General features: G+C 39.7%; 1 protein-coding gene across 3 annotated transcripts in view; it reads left to right on the plus strand.

Moving 5' to 3' along the window:
* Window positions 1-267: 267 nt before the first annotated feature.
* The window catches only part of SCAF4 (SR-related CTD associated factor 4), a 56,862-nt gene continuing 42,461 nt past the window's right edge, over window positions 268-14,668 (plus strand). For all 3 annotated transcript variants that reach the window (XM_061192916.1, XM_061192917.1, XM_061192918.1), the window contains exon 1: window positions 268-701. In XM_061192916.1, coding sequence (XP_061048899.1) covers window positions 672-701 — 30 coding nt within the window. In that variant the 5' untranslated portion in view covers window positions 268-671. The remainder of the gene's footprint in view (window positions 702-14,668) is intronic.

A 14,668-nucleotide genomic window follows, 5' to 3' on the forward strand; every position in this document is an offset into this window, starting at 1 on the left:
CTGGGATCCCGCGCTCTCCGGCGCCCCTCTCAGGGTCCCAATCTCTGGGCTAGGCAGACTTCTCGGCCCGCGGCCGCAGCGGGCGGGAAAACGCTCAGTGGCCCAGCGTCACGCGCTAGCGGCTGGGCGGGCGGCGCGCGCGCACGCGCGGGGCGGGGCGGGGCCAGCGTGGGCGGGGCGGGGCGGGGCGGGGCTGGGCTGGAGCCGGGCACAGGAAGAGCTGGGAGGCCTGAGCCGTCCCAGGGTGCCCTGCGCGGCGTGGACTCGGGCAGCTGCCGCCATCCCGCTGGCGAGGGGGAGAGAGAGGCCCGCCCGCTTGCCGGTCGGGCCAGTGTGGGCCAGTGCGTGAGGGCGCGGGGAGCCGTGTCAGCGAGACGCAGAGCGCAGCCGCCAGCACCAAACGGACATGTTGGAGCCCAGGGCCGCCGCCGCCTCTTCTTCCTCATCCTCCGAACGGGACTGAGACGGGGCCCGCCACCCCGCCGCCTCTGCCTCTGCCTCGGCCGCCCGCCCCGCCGCCTCGGCCGCAGCCTCTTCCTGCCCGGCCTGCAGCTCCGCAGCTCATCGCCTCCTCCGGCCGCTCAGGCCCGGCCGGTTCCCCGGCCCCGCTCCGCCGCGGCGCGAGGTCTATGTGACCGGCGGCCCGGAGCAGCCGCCGCCGCAGCGCGAACATGGACGCCGTCAACGCCTTCAACCAAGAGGTGAGGGGTGCTTGGAACAGGAGGGTGCCGGGCCTGCCGGGGAGTCGGGGCGTCGTTTCTCCTGCCGCCGGAGGTTTAAAGCTTAGGTCGGGGTGGGGACTCTTCCTGCCCCGGTTCCGGGGCGGCGGGGCCTGCGCGGAGCGGCCTGTGGCCCGGGGAGGTCGCGGCGGCCGCGGGAGCCGACCCCACACCCCTCCCCCACCTCCCACTCCCGGGCGGCGACCTCGGGCTGCCCCTCTCGCCCCCTTCCGGCCTCCTCCAGCCCGCGTCGGCGCCGGTGCCTCTAACTTCGCTCCCTTTCAGGTCCGGGCGCTCTTGCTCTCTGCTCCCAGCCTCGTTATTGGCTTCGCGGTACCGGGAGCCCGCAAGGGGCTAAGAAAGAAGCGCGGGCGGGCGTAGGGGGCGGGGGGAGCCGGAGCATCTGCTGGTCGCAGGGCTGACGGAGCGGCGGCCTCGGCTCTCCTGTTGCTTGGGCCGCGGCGCGACAGCGGCTGGACTCTGATCCCGGGTCGGGGAGGAGTTGGAGAGGGTGTTCATCCCCCTCCCCCGGGATTCCTACACTTGGGAAATGGGCTTAATAAACGGGGCTCCTTATCCTACCGAGTCGTGAACCCAACCCTCTTATGGGCTCTGTGGCCCCAACGTGACACCTAAAAAGTTGAATGGGCGAGAAGAGTATTCGCTCCGCCTTAGACCGCTAGAATGCCGGCTTTGGCCTCCAGTCCCCCACCCTCGCACCCTTCTCGCGGTAGTTAATCCTCAGCTCCCTTCTTTGGGAACATTTACATGTGAAAACCTCCCAAAACCGGGAACAAAGCTGCCTGCCGCCCTAAAGCTCTCTGGTTGTATCTCCAAACATTCCAGGTGCTGTTTTTGAAGCGTAGAGCCCACACATTTCTATTTTTCAGAATCGATTTGAGGGGAGAGGTCTTGACCATTGATGATTTAAAATGTAGTTACAGAATGGAAGCAATTGTCATGTGTTGAGTTGGATTATCTTCCTTTTCCAAATACTAAAGATAAACCCAGCACTGAAGAAGTCAGATGTAGTAGTGTAGTGCTAGATGTCTTGGGACAGCGTTAAAAACTTGCTGCATCTCACAGTGAGATTTTTGTAGTTTCACTTGTGACAGAATTAGGGTGCAGTAACTTTCACTTTGCAGTGCTATAATATCGTACCCTCCACTAACACTGCAGTTAGCACCGTTTATTGCTTTATCAATTATCCTAGAAATGATTTGTCTTCAACTGATGGATACATAACATGTCTTAACTGCAGAAGTTGGGCAGTGTCTTGTAAAGTTCAGTATTGATTATTTTCAAAATGACGAAATAGTATTTTCTGATTTTTGATGGCTAGAGAATTTGTGATAGTGCCCCAAAGATTTCAGGGTTGGAAGTTGACTTTGTTTCCTTAAGGCAAAATGCACTGGAATGTTGGCTTCATGAGGGCAGGGAGTTTCTGTTCTTTGCTTCCTCCCCCCCAGCATAGCACATGGTTGGCAAATACTTGTTGAATGAATGAGAATTTATTTTTTAGACGATAAGTACATTTCTTTCTCAAGATAAAAACTTTCTGAATGGTTTTAACGAACAAAGAGGAGGGTTTTTAGTGTATTCTTAAGATCAGAAGAATTTAATTCTGATTGAGACATTACGGAAGTTCACATTAAGCACATTATTCAGCAGTGTCTTATGTTAATTTTGGAAAAATGTCATCAGTAGTTTTTACTTTGAAAACCAAAATTAGGAATGATACTGACTCCTTGAAAAAGGAAAATGGTATTTTAACCTTTTAAAATGTACAAAGTGAGAATTTTCTTATCATTGATCATTTTCCTCTTTAAATAATTTCTATTTCCATTCCTAGTTTTTATCACTGCAAATTGCATTATGTTAGGTGTATGTTACCAATTCCAACTCTCTTCTGCCAGACTTTCTTCCCAAAACACTTTTTTCTGGAGAAAATAGTCTGACTTTAAAATCCGTCTCCTTGTGCCTGCCTGATTGTAGTGCTTCTCAGTTAATTCCCCCCATTCATAAAATGTTACTGATTCGTTCAAATCTGTAACTTCAAATCCCCCAAATCTTCATTTTACAAACTTTTGAGAACCTGCTTAGCTGTAAAGCTGTGTCCTTAATACGATGGCACTACTACTGAGGATCTCTGTCCCATAGGAGCCTAAACTAATAGAGGACACAAAACTTAGGCAAGTAGCTTTAATATGGGATAGAATGGCTTCCTTTGGGGCCCTTGTAGAGTACTGTGGGATGGCCGTGGGGGATTAGACTTGGGTGGAGAAGAAAGTGTCAGTCTCAGGATTTCCGAAGGTGTAGGAAAAGTAATTCAGAGGCTACAGTGGTGAGAAATAAGGAACAGTAGTTTGACTCCTGAGACTACTGGAAAGTAAGAATTATTAAGGTATCAATAATTTTGGGTCTGACAAGTTTCACATCTCTAATGTGTTTGAATTCCATTTTTTTTTTCCAGGCCGTGGATAAATTGAAGGTTTTAAGTAGTGGAGTGATAATCAAAATACTGCTTGATTTGTAGTATATATTGTAGAAGGCAGAGCTTTGGAGAAATTTGGTGGGTTGGGGACTGAGGTAGGAGAAGCAAGTAGAATCTGAACTTGGCATGTCTGTAGAGGGAGTAGAGAGGAGGGGAAGGATGTGGACCAGAAGAATCCATGGACTTGACATCTGATAGGTTTAGAAGCACCTTTTGCCCACACATTCTGAGTGCTGGGAGAGGGGGGATGCTGTTAACACTACAGGCAGTCATCAAAAGTATATTTAGTGGAGGGGAAAATATGCTCGATTTTGAACAGTTTGAGTTTGAGTGGAACAGTCATGTAGAAATTTTTGGCAGGCAGTTGCTCATGTAAGACTCAAACTTGGAAGCAAGAGTTAGAAGGAGACATCAGGGAGTCACTCTCAGATGTGCCCTAGAGAAAATTGAGAGGGGAGACAAAGGAATTAATACTTAATAAGGATCTATATAGCATGTCAGTCACTTTATATATACATATCTAAGTTAATAATCCTACAACCTTGCGTAGACATCCATTTATAGGTGAGGAAACTGATTTTCAAAGAAGTTGAATAATTCTCAAGGGCATACTACTAGTTAATGGCAGAGCTGAGGTTTGAATACAGATGGTCCCCTCTTAATTGCTGCCTGAAGATAATATTTTATATAATACCAGGGGAGTGGTCACAGGTTAAGACTTAAGTAAGAAAAAGGCCACAAAATTTTTTGAAGGTAACGGAATCTGTAGTTTAAAGTTGAATGGTGATGGGAGAGAGAAGGAAATAAGAGGTGGCAAATGTAAAGTAGTTGGGGTTTTTTGTTTGTTTTTGTTGTTGTTGTTTTAGAATTTTGGTTGTGAGGTATTCCCAGGGAAAAGTTGCTTCAAGGATGAAGGGAAGGAAGAATAATTAACAGTGTAGTAGGCACTGGTGCTAGCCCTTTGGTGTGTTTATATAGTGTATATATAAAGTCTTAACCTAAGTAAGTGGTGTTCAAGCCCTGGTCTCTATTAGATGGGCATAGAAGTTAAAGCATGTTGAGGGAGGGGATGTGCAAAAAAAAAAGCATAGTTTAAAGCAGCTAGACGGATTGGTTAACTTAGAGCAAAATTGTGGATGAGAGGAAGGGGACAGATCTGAGGCACAGGTAAAAGAGGTCAGTATATCTGTGATAAGAGAGGAAGGAAGATAAAAAAGACAAGGTTATTAAAGACATTTTGACAGGACTTTTATGGCAATACACCGTGTAAAGTGTTGTAAAAGATGGAAAGATGAGTAAAAAAATCAGTGATACTTAATTGTGTTCTACTATGTTTATATACACTCCTTAATACGAAGGGTTTGGTAGTTCATAAGTTTGTTGAATGGATAAAGGTTATAGATAGGATTTTTTAAATCCGTAGATTGCATTTTTAGCCTTTAATCAGTCTTCTCTAAATCCAAAAGAATAGCTCTTCCCTCTCCCTCACTTTTTTTCTTTTTTGGCAGCATCTGTGATTTTAAGATGTTTAAAGTACAAAAAAAGTGCAGAGAATATAACAAGCATCGAGAGTTGTTATTATTTTATGTGTTTTTAATTTTAAAATAAAGTATTATAAAGTCCTTCTTTCCTCCCATCCCCTCTATCCCCCCCCAGTCAGAAGCAATCAATAAATGAATTTAGTATAATATCAATCTCTGTGGTCCTTAAACAATATAATATTCTGTATTTTGATATACATGAGTAGTATATTGAACATATTCTGCAGTGTTTTTTTGCTTAAACATTATTAATACTGTATATTAAGATTTAGTTCTTTCTAACTGCTGTGTAGTATGCTGTTATTTGAGTAGACCGTATTTTATTTGTCTGGTTCCCCAGTTGATGAACATTTGTTTCTCATTTGTTACTGACAAACACTGCAATGAACTTTCTCAAACATGTCTCTTTGTGGAAGAGTTTCTCTAGGACAGCTGTTCTCAAACTTTGGAGTTTGGCTCCTTTAAACTCTTAAAAGTTGAGGACCACAGAGAGCTTTTGTATCTGTGGGTTATATCTTGATATTTACCATATCAGAAATTTAAGCCAAGAAACACATTTATTAAAAATAATGTACCTATTACATGTTAACATAAATAACATTTCTAATGAAAAATAACATTTCCAAAGCAAAAAAAATTAGTGAGAAGAGTGACATGGTTTTATATTTTTGCAAATCTCATTTAAACTTACATTTAATAAAACTTGAATTCTTGTATCTACTTTTTCATTCAGTCTCTTCCATCAGGTAGCCTCTGGAAAACTGCTGTATACTTGTGAGAAAATTAATGAAAAGGGCAAGAAATGTCTTAGTATTGATATGAAAACAGTTTTTACCTCACAGACCACTGAAAGGAACTCAGACACCCTCTTCCCCACACCGCCGCCCCCAACCCCCAGGATCCTGGAATTACTTTGTGAGAACTACTGTATCGAGGTGGTATGCATATAATGCTACTTTGAAGTGCAGGAAGAAAATATGAGTGTTTTTATATTTGTGTTTATCTTTAAAATCAGACAAATTAAACTTTATGAGTAATTTTAATACATGAATTGACATTGCTGCCCTTATTCACTTGGGCTGTCAGTCTTGAATCATGTTACTCTGAAGGAAGAATTGAGTTCCACATCTCATTGGGGAGCTTGCCACTCTTCCTATTCCCACTGGAAATTGTTCTGTATGAACTATTGTATATTTTACCTATTGATTACTAGGCATGATTGTCTTCTAGAATTTAGGTCATATGATGAGTATTGCATGTTAAGCATTTTTTTTTAACTTGTAATGTCAGTCTGGTTGCTATTCGATCATTCCTTTCTTCTTTGAGAGGTCTATCTAAAGAAGTGGACAAAGATTTGAAACACGGTTCTTACTGTGTGGAAGAGATGTAGAGGACCAGGGCAACAGAAATAAAATTGGAGGTTTCTCTTGATTCATTTGACAATGTCATGCTGTTAATCACAGGAGTTGGGATATTAAAAGTTATAGTTTTGTTCCTCTGCTCTTTCTTGACTCAGAGAATTGCTTATCTCTGACAACAGTAGAGGTCTGGCTTTATGGTGAGTGGAATAAAGCTGGCTCTTTAGAGCTTTCTGTAGCAGGATTTATCACTGATGTTCTTGTTGAAAATATTCCTCTCCCTAGTCTCTCATTTTGTTTAGTATTTTGTTTCAGAAAAATGTGTGGACATACGATAAGGAACTGATTCAGAGAAAAATTGGAGTAATGGAAAAGTTGGCTTGTAAATCTTGTGAAACAGAATTCAGGAGATAAAAGTACCTAATAAAAAGTTGACAAAATGGTAGTTGGTTTTTGTATGTGTATGTTTTGTTTGTTTTGTGTTTTTTTGTTTTGTTTTGTTTTTGGCTGCGTTGGGTGTTTGTTGCTGTGCACGGGCTTCTCTTGTTGTGGAACACGGGCTCTAGGCGCGCGGGCTTCAGTAGTTGTGGCGCACGGGCTTAGGTGCTCTGTGGCATGTGGGATCTTCCTGCACCAGGGCTCGAACCCGTGTCCCCTGCATTAGCAGGCGGAATCTTAACCACGGTGCCACCAGGGAAGTCCCCGTTTGTGTATGTTTTTGTGGGAGTGTTTTTTTGTTTCCCAGGTACAAATTGTAGGTTGCTCTCCTCTGACATGGAGCCCAAGTGAATATAATTCACTTAATCATTACAGGAAACTTTTTTTTTGAGGCATAGTCGATTAACAATATTGTGTTAGTTTCAGGTGTGCAGCATAATTCCGGTTTTTTTGCAGATTATATTCCATTATATGTTATTATATTATTACAAGATATTGGGTATCTCTGCTATACAGTAAATCCTTGTTGCTTATCTATTTTATATATAGTAATTTGTATCTGTTAATCCCAGACGCCCCCCCCCCCCTTTTGGTAACCATAAGCTTGTTTTCTGTGTCTGGGAGTCTGTTTCTGTTTTGTACATAGATTCATTGTATTATTTTTTTAATATATATATTTTTTAATTAATTTATTTATTTTTGGCTGTGATGGGTCTTCGTTTCTGTGCGAGGGCTTTCTCTAGTTGTGGCAAGCGGGGGCCACTCTTCATCGCGGTGCGCGGGCCTCTCACTGTCGCGGCCTCTCTTGTTGCGGAGCACAGGCTCCAGACGCGCAGGCTCAGTAGTTGTGGCTCACAGGCCTAGTTGCTCCGCGGCATGTGGGATCTTCCCAGACCAGGGCTCGAACCCGTGTCCCCTGCATTAGCAGGCAGATTCTCAACCACTGCGCCACCAGGGAAGCCCCCCATTGTATTATTTTTTAGATTCCATATATAAGTGATATCATATAGTACTTGTCTTTCTCTGACTTATTTCACTAAACATTCTCTAGGTTCATCCACGTTGCTGCAAATGGTAATATGTCAATTTTTATGGCTGAGTAATATTCAGTTGTGTATATATACCACATTTTCTTTATCCATGCACCTGTTGATGGGCACTTAAGTTGCTTCCGCGTCTTGGCTGTTGTAGATAGTGCTGGTGTCGAACGCTGGGGTGCATGTATCTTTTCGAATTAGAATTTTTGTTTTTTCTGGATATATACCCAGGAATAGAATTGCTGAATCATGTGGTAGTTCTAATTTAGTTTTTTAGGGAACTTCCGTACTGTTTTCCATAGTGGCTGCACCAATTTACATTCCCACCAACAGTGTAGGAGGGTTCCCTTTTCCCCATACCCTCTCCAGCATTTATTATTTGTAGACTTTGATGATGGCCATTCCGACCCATGTGAGGTGATACCTCATTGTCATTTTGATTTGCATTTCTCTAGTAATTAGCGATGTTGAGCATCTTTTCATGTGCCTGTTAGCCATCTGTGTGTCTTTGGAAAAATGTCTATTTAAGTCTTCTGCCCATTTTTGGTTTGGGTTTGGTTTTTTTGATATTGAGTTGTATGACAGGTAACTTTTCTATAGCTGTCTGTCTGCATTTAAAACTCATTTCAGATACACCTTGATAACATGATAGGAAAAAAGTTGTTACATAAATGATGAACTTTTAGTGTTATTGATAACATTTGTTGAGATAATATGCGGAATCTTTTTTTTTTTTTTAGCATACTTCAGAGCAACAGCATGCAAATTTAATAATAAGCCTAAAACAAGCTACGCTATGTTATCAGGTAGTATATAGGATAAGCAGCTTAGCTATTAACAGTTGAAGTTTTGGTAGAGTTGGTAATAGTTAAATTTGTATTAGGCCTTACCAAGATCTGTTGAGAGCTTAATCTTGAAGAGGCATGTCTACATTTCTGTGTTAATAGTAAGTGTAATTAAAATGTACTGTCATGATTTTTTTTTGAGAACTAGAAGATTGCTCAAACAGTATTATAATTTATTATGCTGCAATCACGTTGATCCTTTTCAATATTTGCATGGTTTGTCGATTACTTTTTATTGTGTTATAGTTAGAGCTCTTTATTGGTGCTTGTGAATTCATGGATAAATACATAGAAACTTTGATAATACTGACGAAGCATTGTACAGGTTAGTAGTGAATTCAACAAGAAATCCAGTGAAACTCTGGAGTTAAGAATTAGAAGCCAAGCCACTATGGAGAACAGTATGGAGGTTCCTTAAAAAACTAAAAATAGAACTATACGAACCAGCAATCCCACTACTGGGTATATACCCTGAGAAAACCATAATTCAAAAAGAGTCATGCGCCACAATGTTCATTGCAGCTCTATTTACAATAGCCAGGACATGGAAGCAACCTAAGTGTCCATCGACAGATGAATGGATAAAGAAGATGTGGCACATATATACAATGGAATATTACTCAGCCATAAAAAGAAATGAAACTGAGTTATTTGTAGTGAGGTGGATGGACCTAGAGTCTGTCATATAGAGTGAAGTAAGTCAGAAAGAGAAAAATAAATACCGTATGCTAACACATATATATATGGAGTCTAAAAAAAAAAAAGGTTATGAAGAACCTAGGGGCAGGACAGGAATAAAGATACAGACGTAGAGAATGGGCTTGAGGACACGGGGAGGGGGAAGGGTAAGCTGGGACGAAGTGAGAGAGTGGCAAGGACGTATACACACTACCAGTGTAAAATAGATAGCTAGTGGGAAGCAGCCGCATAGCACAGGAAGATCAGCTCAGTGCTTTGTGACCACCTAGAGGGGTGGGATAGGGAGGGTGGGAGGGAGACGCAAGAAGGTGGAGATATGGGGATATATGTATATGTATAGCTGATTCACTTTGTTATAAAGCAGAAACTAACACACCATTGTAAAGCAATTATACTCCAATAAAGATGTTTAAAAAAAAAAAAGAATTAGAAGCCAAGTTTTGGATTGGGGGGCGGTTGGGAGATAGCAGGGCTCAGTGAAAAGTGGAGGGCCATCCAAGTACCCCTTGAAAGTTATAATTGGTGTTTGGATAATTTGTGATTTTTGGTGTAAATCCATGTGGGTCACTTGGAAGAGATCGTAGAGCAATAGTGTACCTAGCATATTTGACATCCAGAGCAGAACTTTCTTTTTCTTTCTTCTTTTTTTTTTCTTTTAACACATTCCTCTTCTACAACAAAACTATTCTCAGAAATAATCATGAAATTGGCCAGGAAAGAAATTTGAACTTCATGCCGGTTACAAATAAATATTACAACAGAGAGAAGTAATTGATTAATATTTTTAAATTTCATTAATACTTTTTTGATAAAAGTAGAAAATTTTATCTACATCCTGCTCTGTCACAGTAATGAATAATAATATTCCAGTTTCTTTTTAAGCCTTAACTTCTGCATATTTGTCAATGATTGTCAGTTGATTTTCACAATATTTGAGTTCAGTAGACAGTTATAGTCAGATTTAGCAATTTTATCTTCACCTGTAAGTGACTGAAAAAACACTTCTCATTAATTCTAATTACTAAAGGTTGTATGTGAAGCAGCACATATACAGTAGTTGGGACGTCTTAAACATAAGGTTTCCTTTAGCAGAAATTTAGAAAAAGCTCACTTCACAGTAAATTCTAGAAATCACAATACTGTCCATGTCTTTTTTTGGCATCGATTCTAGTGACTTCCAAATGTCCTCTCAGTCAAAAAAATTTCACTAAAATATTTTCACCCAGAGTTTCAATGTAAGTCTCTATTAAGATTGGTGAACATCTTTGAAATTATGTGTAATGGCATTCTCCGTAATTTTTGTTCATGGATCATCAAGCTTTGTGTTTCTTTGTTCAAGACTAATTCTGGCTGTTTTTAAGTATTTACACCAGAAAAAAAGATATATCAGGAAAGAAGAATTGCAAACAGCTATCATACTTTTAACGTACCATTTAAACATAACGAATACATATACATAGGAACTACAGAATTGGAGATGTAAACTGACCCTGAGGAGAGTGCAGGCTGTCCTGAACCTCTTTGTAGTCATTCTCCAAATGAACAGGTGTAGCGAATCTGCATGTTCTATGCACTGATCATATAACCGGAAGGTTTCCTAATGAAATTCCACGTAGAATAGATTGCTTATTAAAGGATACATAATAAAAATGTACAGATTTGATGCTTATGTATTAAAAACTTATCAGTTACCACAGCAATAGTTTAAAACAAGAATCTCAGTCAACAAAATGTTTTAGGGGAAGGAATATTTTATCCCTGATGTTATTTAGAATTGCTAGTATTTGGTGATAAATAAAACAATTCTCAGAGTTTTATTATTTTATTTAGAGTCTTTATAGACAGTTCACCCACTTTTTGCCTTCCCCTGGGTGGACTTTTCCCACTGCCCCTCTCTAGGTGTGTTATTACTCTGGAGAGCAATAGTTGACTAACCATATAGTCTGTAAATCTTTTTCTGCAATATCCCCTAACTATCTTTATGCACTTTACCATGAGTATGCCACTTTATTCCTCCTTTTGTCAGAGCTTAGTTTTAGCTGATGTAGAATTATAATACCCTGCTTAAAGGAAACCTATAATAAGGAAATTTATGGTAATATTGCTTTTAAGCTTTTAGGAAACAAAATACTCTTTTAAACTTTAATGGTCATATATTATCTAGTTTACTGTAATTAAGAGTTGCTGGATGATAAATCACTTTAGAAAGGACAGCCACATTTGGGATTCAGAGATACGTTCAAATCTTTATAAAGGCCTTAACCATTTCTGAGTAAATATAAGAGCATATTTTATAAAGTTTGGGGTTTTTTAAATATATGAAATAATCCAAAATGGGCAAATCCATAGAGATAGAAAGTAGATTATTGGTGTTGGTATGGGGGAGGAATGGGGAGTGACTGCTAATGGGTATGGAATTTCTTTGGGGTGTAATGAAATATTCTGAAATTAAATAGCGTTGATGGTTGTATAACTCTGAATATAGCAAAAACTACTGAACTGTACACTTCAAAGGGGTAAGTTTTATGGTATATTAATTATATCTCAAAGCTGTTTAAAGAAAAACACCAAAAAGTCAGGTTTTAACACCATTTTCATTGTTTTGTTGCTTGATCTGATTTTCTATCAGGTTGAAAACAATATCTCTTAGCTACTGAGTGGCTCTGGAAGTTATTTTGTTGATCCTGAATCCTAAGTTTGTTCAAAGGATATCTTTAGTTTTTACATGCTATTTTAAGAAGTAATCCAGTGGAGCCAGTTCAAGGGAAGGACAGGAAATGAATCCTGCATTTGCTCATTAAATACCAACCAGATGCCAGCATACCGGTTAGGTGTTTTATATATGCCTTTACTTTCCTTCCATTTTAGAGGTAAGGAAACTGGAGGGGTGGTGTGATTTGACAGAGTACTGTAAGAGGCTGCCTGAGCCCAGTCCACAGCCCCACATGGCTACTCTGAAGTTTTTTGAGCAGCTGATCTTTGTCTACTGTATTGTTTATGAAGGGAGAGGGCTCCCTAAACAACTTTTGTATATTTGAAGCAAGGTAGCAAGGCACTGTAATGTATATTTGTGGAAGAATTCGCCAAAGTTTAAGAATGATGAAGTTTGGGAGTTTTTAAGTCATCCACAGTAATGCAATAGATGCAATCATTGTTTAAAACTTAAGATATGCTTTTAGGTGTTTATGTTTCATTTACTAATTTATACTCACAATTAAAATTTTAAATTAGGGATTTTATAAATGTTAACAGTTTTAATCCCATGCTTTTGTATAGATCTAGTCATTACAACTTTGTGGGGAGAAAAATAGGTATAGATAAAATATATAATATATGAGATAATTTTTTTTCTTCTAATCAGATGATTTTACATCCTGGAACAAATTTTTATTTCTTTGATTGAAGTCTGGAAGGAACTATTTAATTCATAAAAATGTTTTATGGGGGCTTCCCTGGTGGCGCAGTGGTTGAGAATCTGCCTGCTAATGCAGGGGACACGGGTTCGAACCCTGGTCTGGGAAGATCCCACATGCCGCGGAGCAACTAGGCCCGTGAGCCACAACTACTGAGCCTGCACGTCTGGAGCCTGTGCTCCGCAACAAGAGAGGCCGCGATAGTGAAGAGGCCCGCGCATCGCGATGAAGCGTGGCCCCCGCTTGCCGCAACTAGAGAAAGCCCTCGCACAGAAACGAAGACCCAACACAGCCAAAAATAAAAATATAAATAAAAATAAATAAATAAAAGATTACTATTAAAAAAAAATGTTTTATGGCCAACTTTGGTTGGACACAAAGTTTAGTGAGGCATAGTAAAAGTGATTTTGAAACCTGGCATCTGTGCTAGTAAAGTAGAGTAATGGCATGGATAAAATATTTGGCATTTCCTAAAATCACATCCTGACCTATTTCTCGAACCAGTGAAAAGGAAGGAGTTGAGGATTGATTGCAGTTCAGTGAATCAAAATGGAGGTAAGGAATAAAAAAATGACGTGTTGTAGTAAGTGGAGCTGAAGGAGTTAAAAGCCCTGATTTGGGGGAGGCAGCCTTGGTTCTAAAGTAAAAAGTTTGAGTGAAGGGTAGACCCTTGGAAATTGTAAGGGAGTTAGTCTTAGATGAAGAATAAATTAGGGCATACTTTGAAGCAAGGTAGCAAGTGAGTTTTCAGAAATTAACTACTTAGAAAATTAGTCCTGCCAGCAGCAAATGGTAACAGAATTAGGGGCTGGTGATATAATTAAAAAGTGATGAAGTTTAAACTCCTGTTTGCTATATTACTATATTCTATTTTTGTAAAGCACGTAGAAACGTAAGTAGTTAACTTGAAAGTGGTTTCATATTTAATATTAACAGTATATATTTGAACTTATATGTGTGTATTTTGTAAAGCATTTCTCTAAATTCTGGAACCAGGAGAAAAGTTTATGTTTGTGGGAAAGTGTAGTAAGGTAAAGAAATGTAGACCTAAGTATGAAAAATTTTTTAAACTCTTTAAACTTGAGAATATTATTTGCAGCTTTGTTGTTTGTGAAAATATCTGGTTTGGAAGCTTTAGAAGTCTGAAAAGTGAATTTTATGGAGAAATAAATAGAACTATTTTGTAGTGTTTAAGTCTAAAGACCCCGCTCTGTAGGAGCAGGAGAACAGTACAGTTTCTTTTTCTCATCTCTGTTTTAAAGAGCCATGTAAATTTGCTCTGTTGTTAGGTATATTTTGTATTAATGCCAGACCTGTCTTGTCTCCAGACATTTCTCTAAGCAAGTGGAAAATTGGTTAATTATTTGCGTTTCAAAGAATTTGACTCTCTGGAAAGTAAATACAGTTTACATGGGAGTAAATCATATATCAGTAATTTAAAGGGATGCTTTCTTTAATGCACAGATGTCAAAAATATATTTAAGAAATTTTTCAGATTTGGGTTTTATATGCACAAAGGCTTCAGTTATAAAGATTTAAAATGGCAAATTTTATTTTTATTTTTAAAATTTTGTTTTAGCAATTTTGAAAAGTTGTATTAAAGGTTTACGAGGCATTGATTTAAACATAACTGTTAACTTCAAAGACACGATTTACTCCACGGACAAGTTGTACCTGATAATGATGATTCTGTATATTTATTTACAGTCAAGTTGGAGAAATGCATTTTTGGGTCTCAGACACAAAGTTTTTCATTGTTAATCCATGAATTTTAATTTTTTCATTTTAAAATTAATGCAAATTATGGGACTTCCCTGGTGGTCCAGTGGTAAAGAATCCGCCTTCCAATGCAGGGGACGCGGGTTCGACCCCCGGTCGGGGAACTAGTATCCCACATGCTGTGGGGCAACTCAGCCTGCGCACCACAACGAAGATCCCGAGTGCTGCAACTAAGACCCGAAGCAGCCAAAAAAAATAAAGAAAATAAATAAATTAAATAAATATTTTTTTAAAAAGAATGAGAAATCACAACAAAATAAAAAAAACTTTAAAAATAAAGTTTATAAAAACAAAAAAATAAAATTAATGCAAATTAGGTAAATTTAAGCTAGAAAATAAGAAAGT

The sequence above is a fragment of the Eubalaena glacialis genome, chromosome 6 (assembly GCF_028564815.1).
Source record: "Eubalaena glacialis isolate mEubGla1 chromosome 6, mEubGla1.1.hap2.+ XY, whole genome shotgun sequence".
Classification (NCBI taxonomy): Eukaryota; Metazoa; Chordata; class Mammalia; order Artiodactyla; family Balaenidae; genus Eubalaena; species Eubalaena glacialis.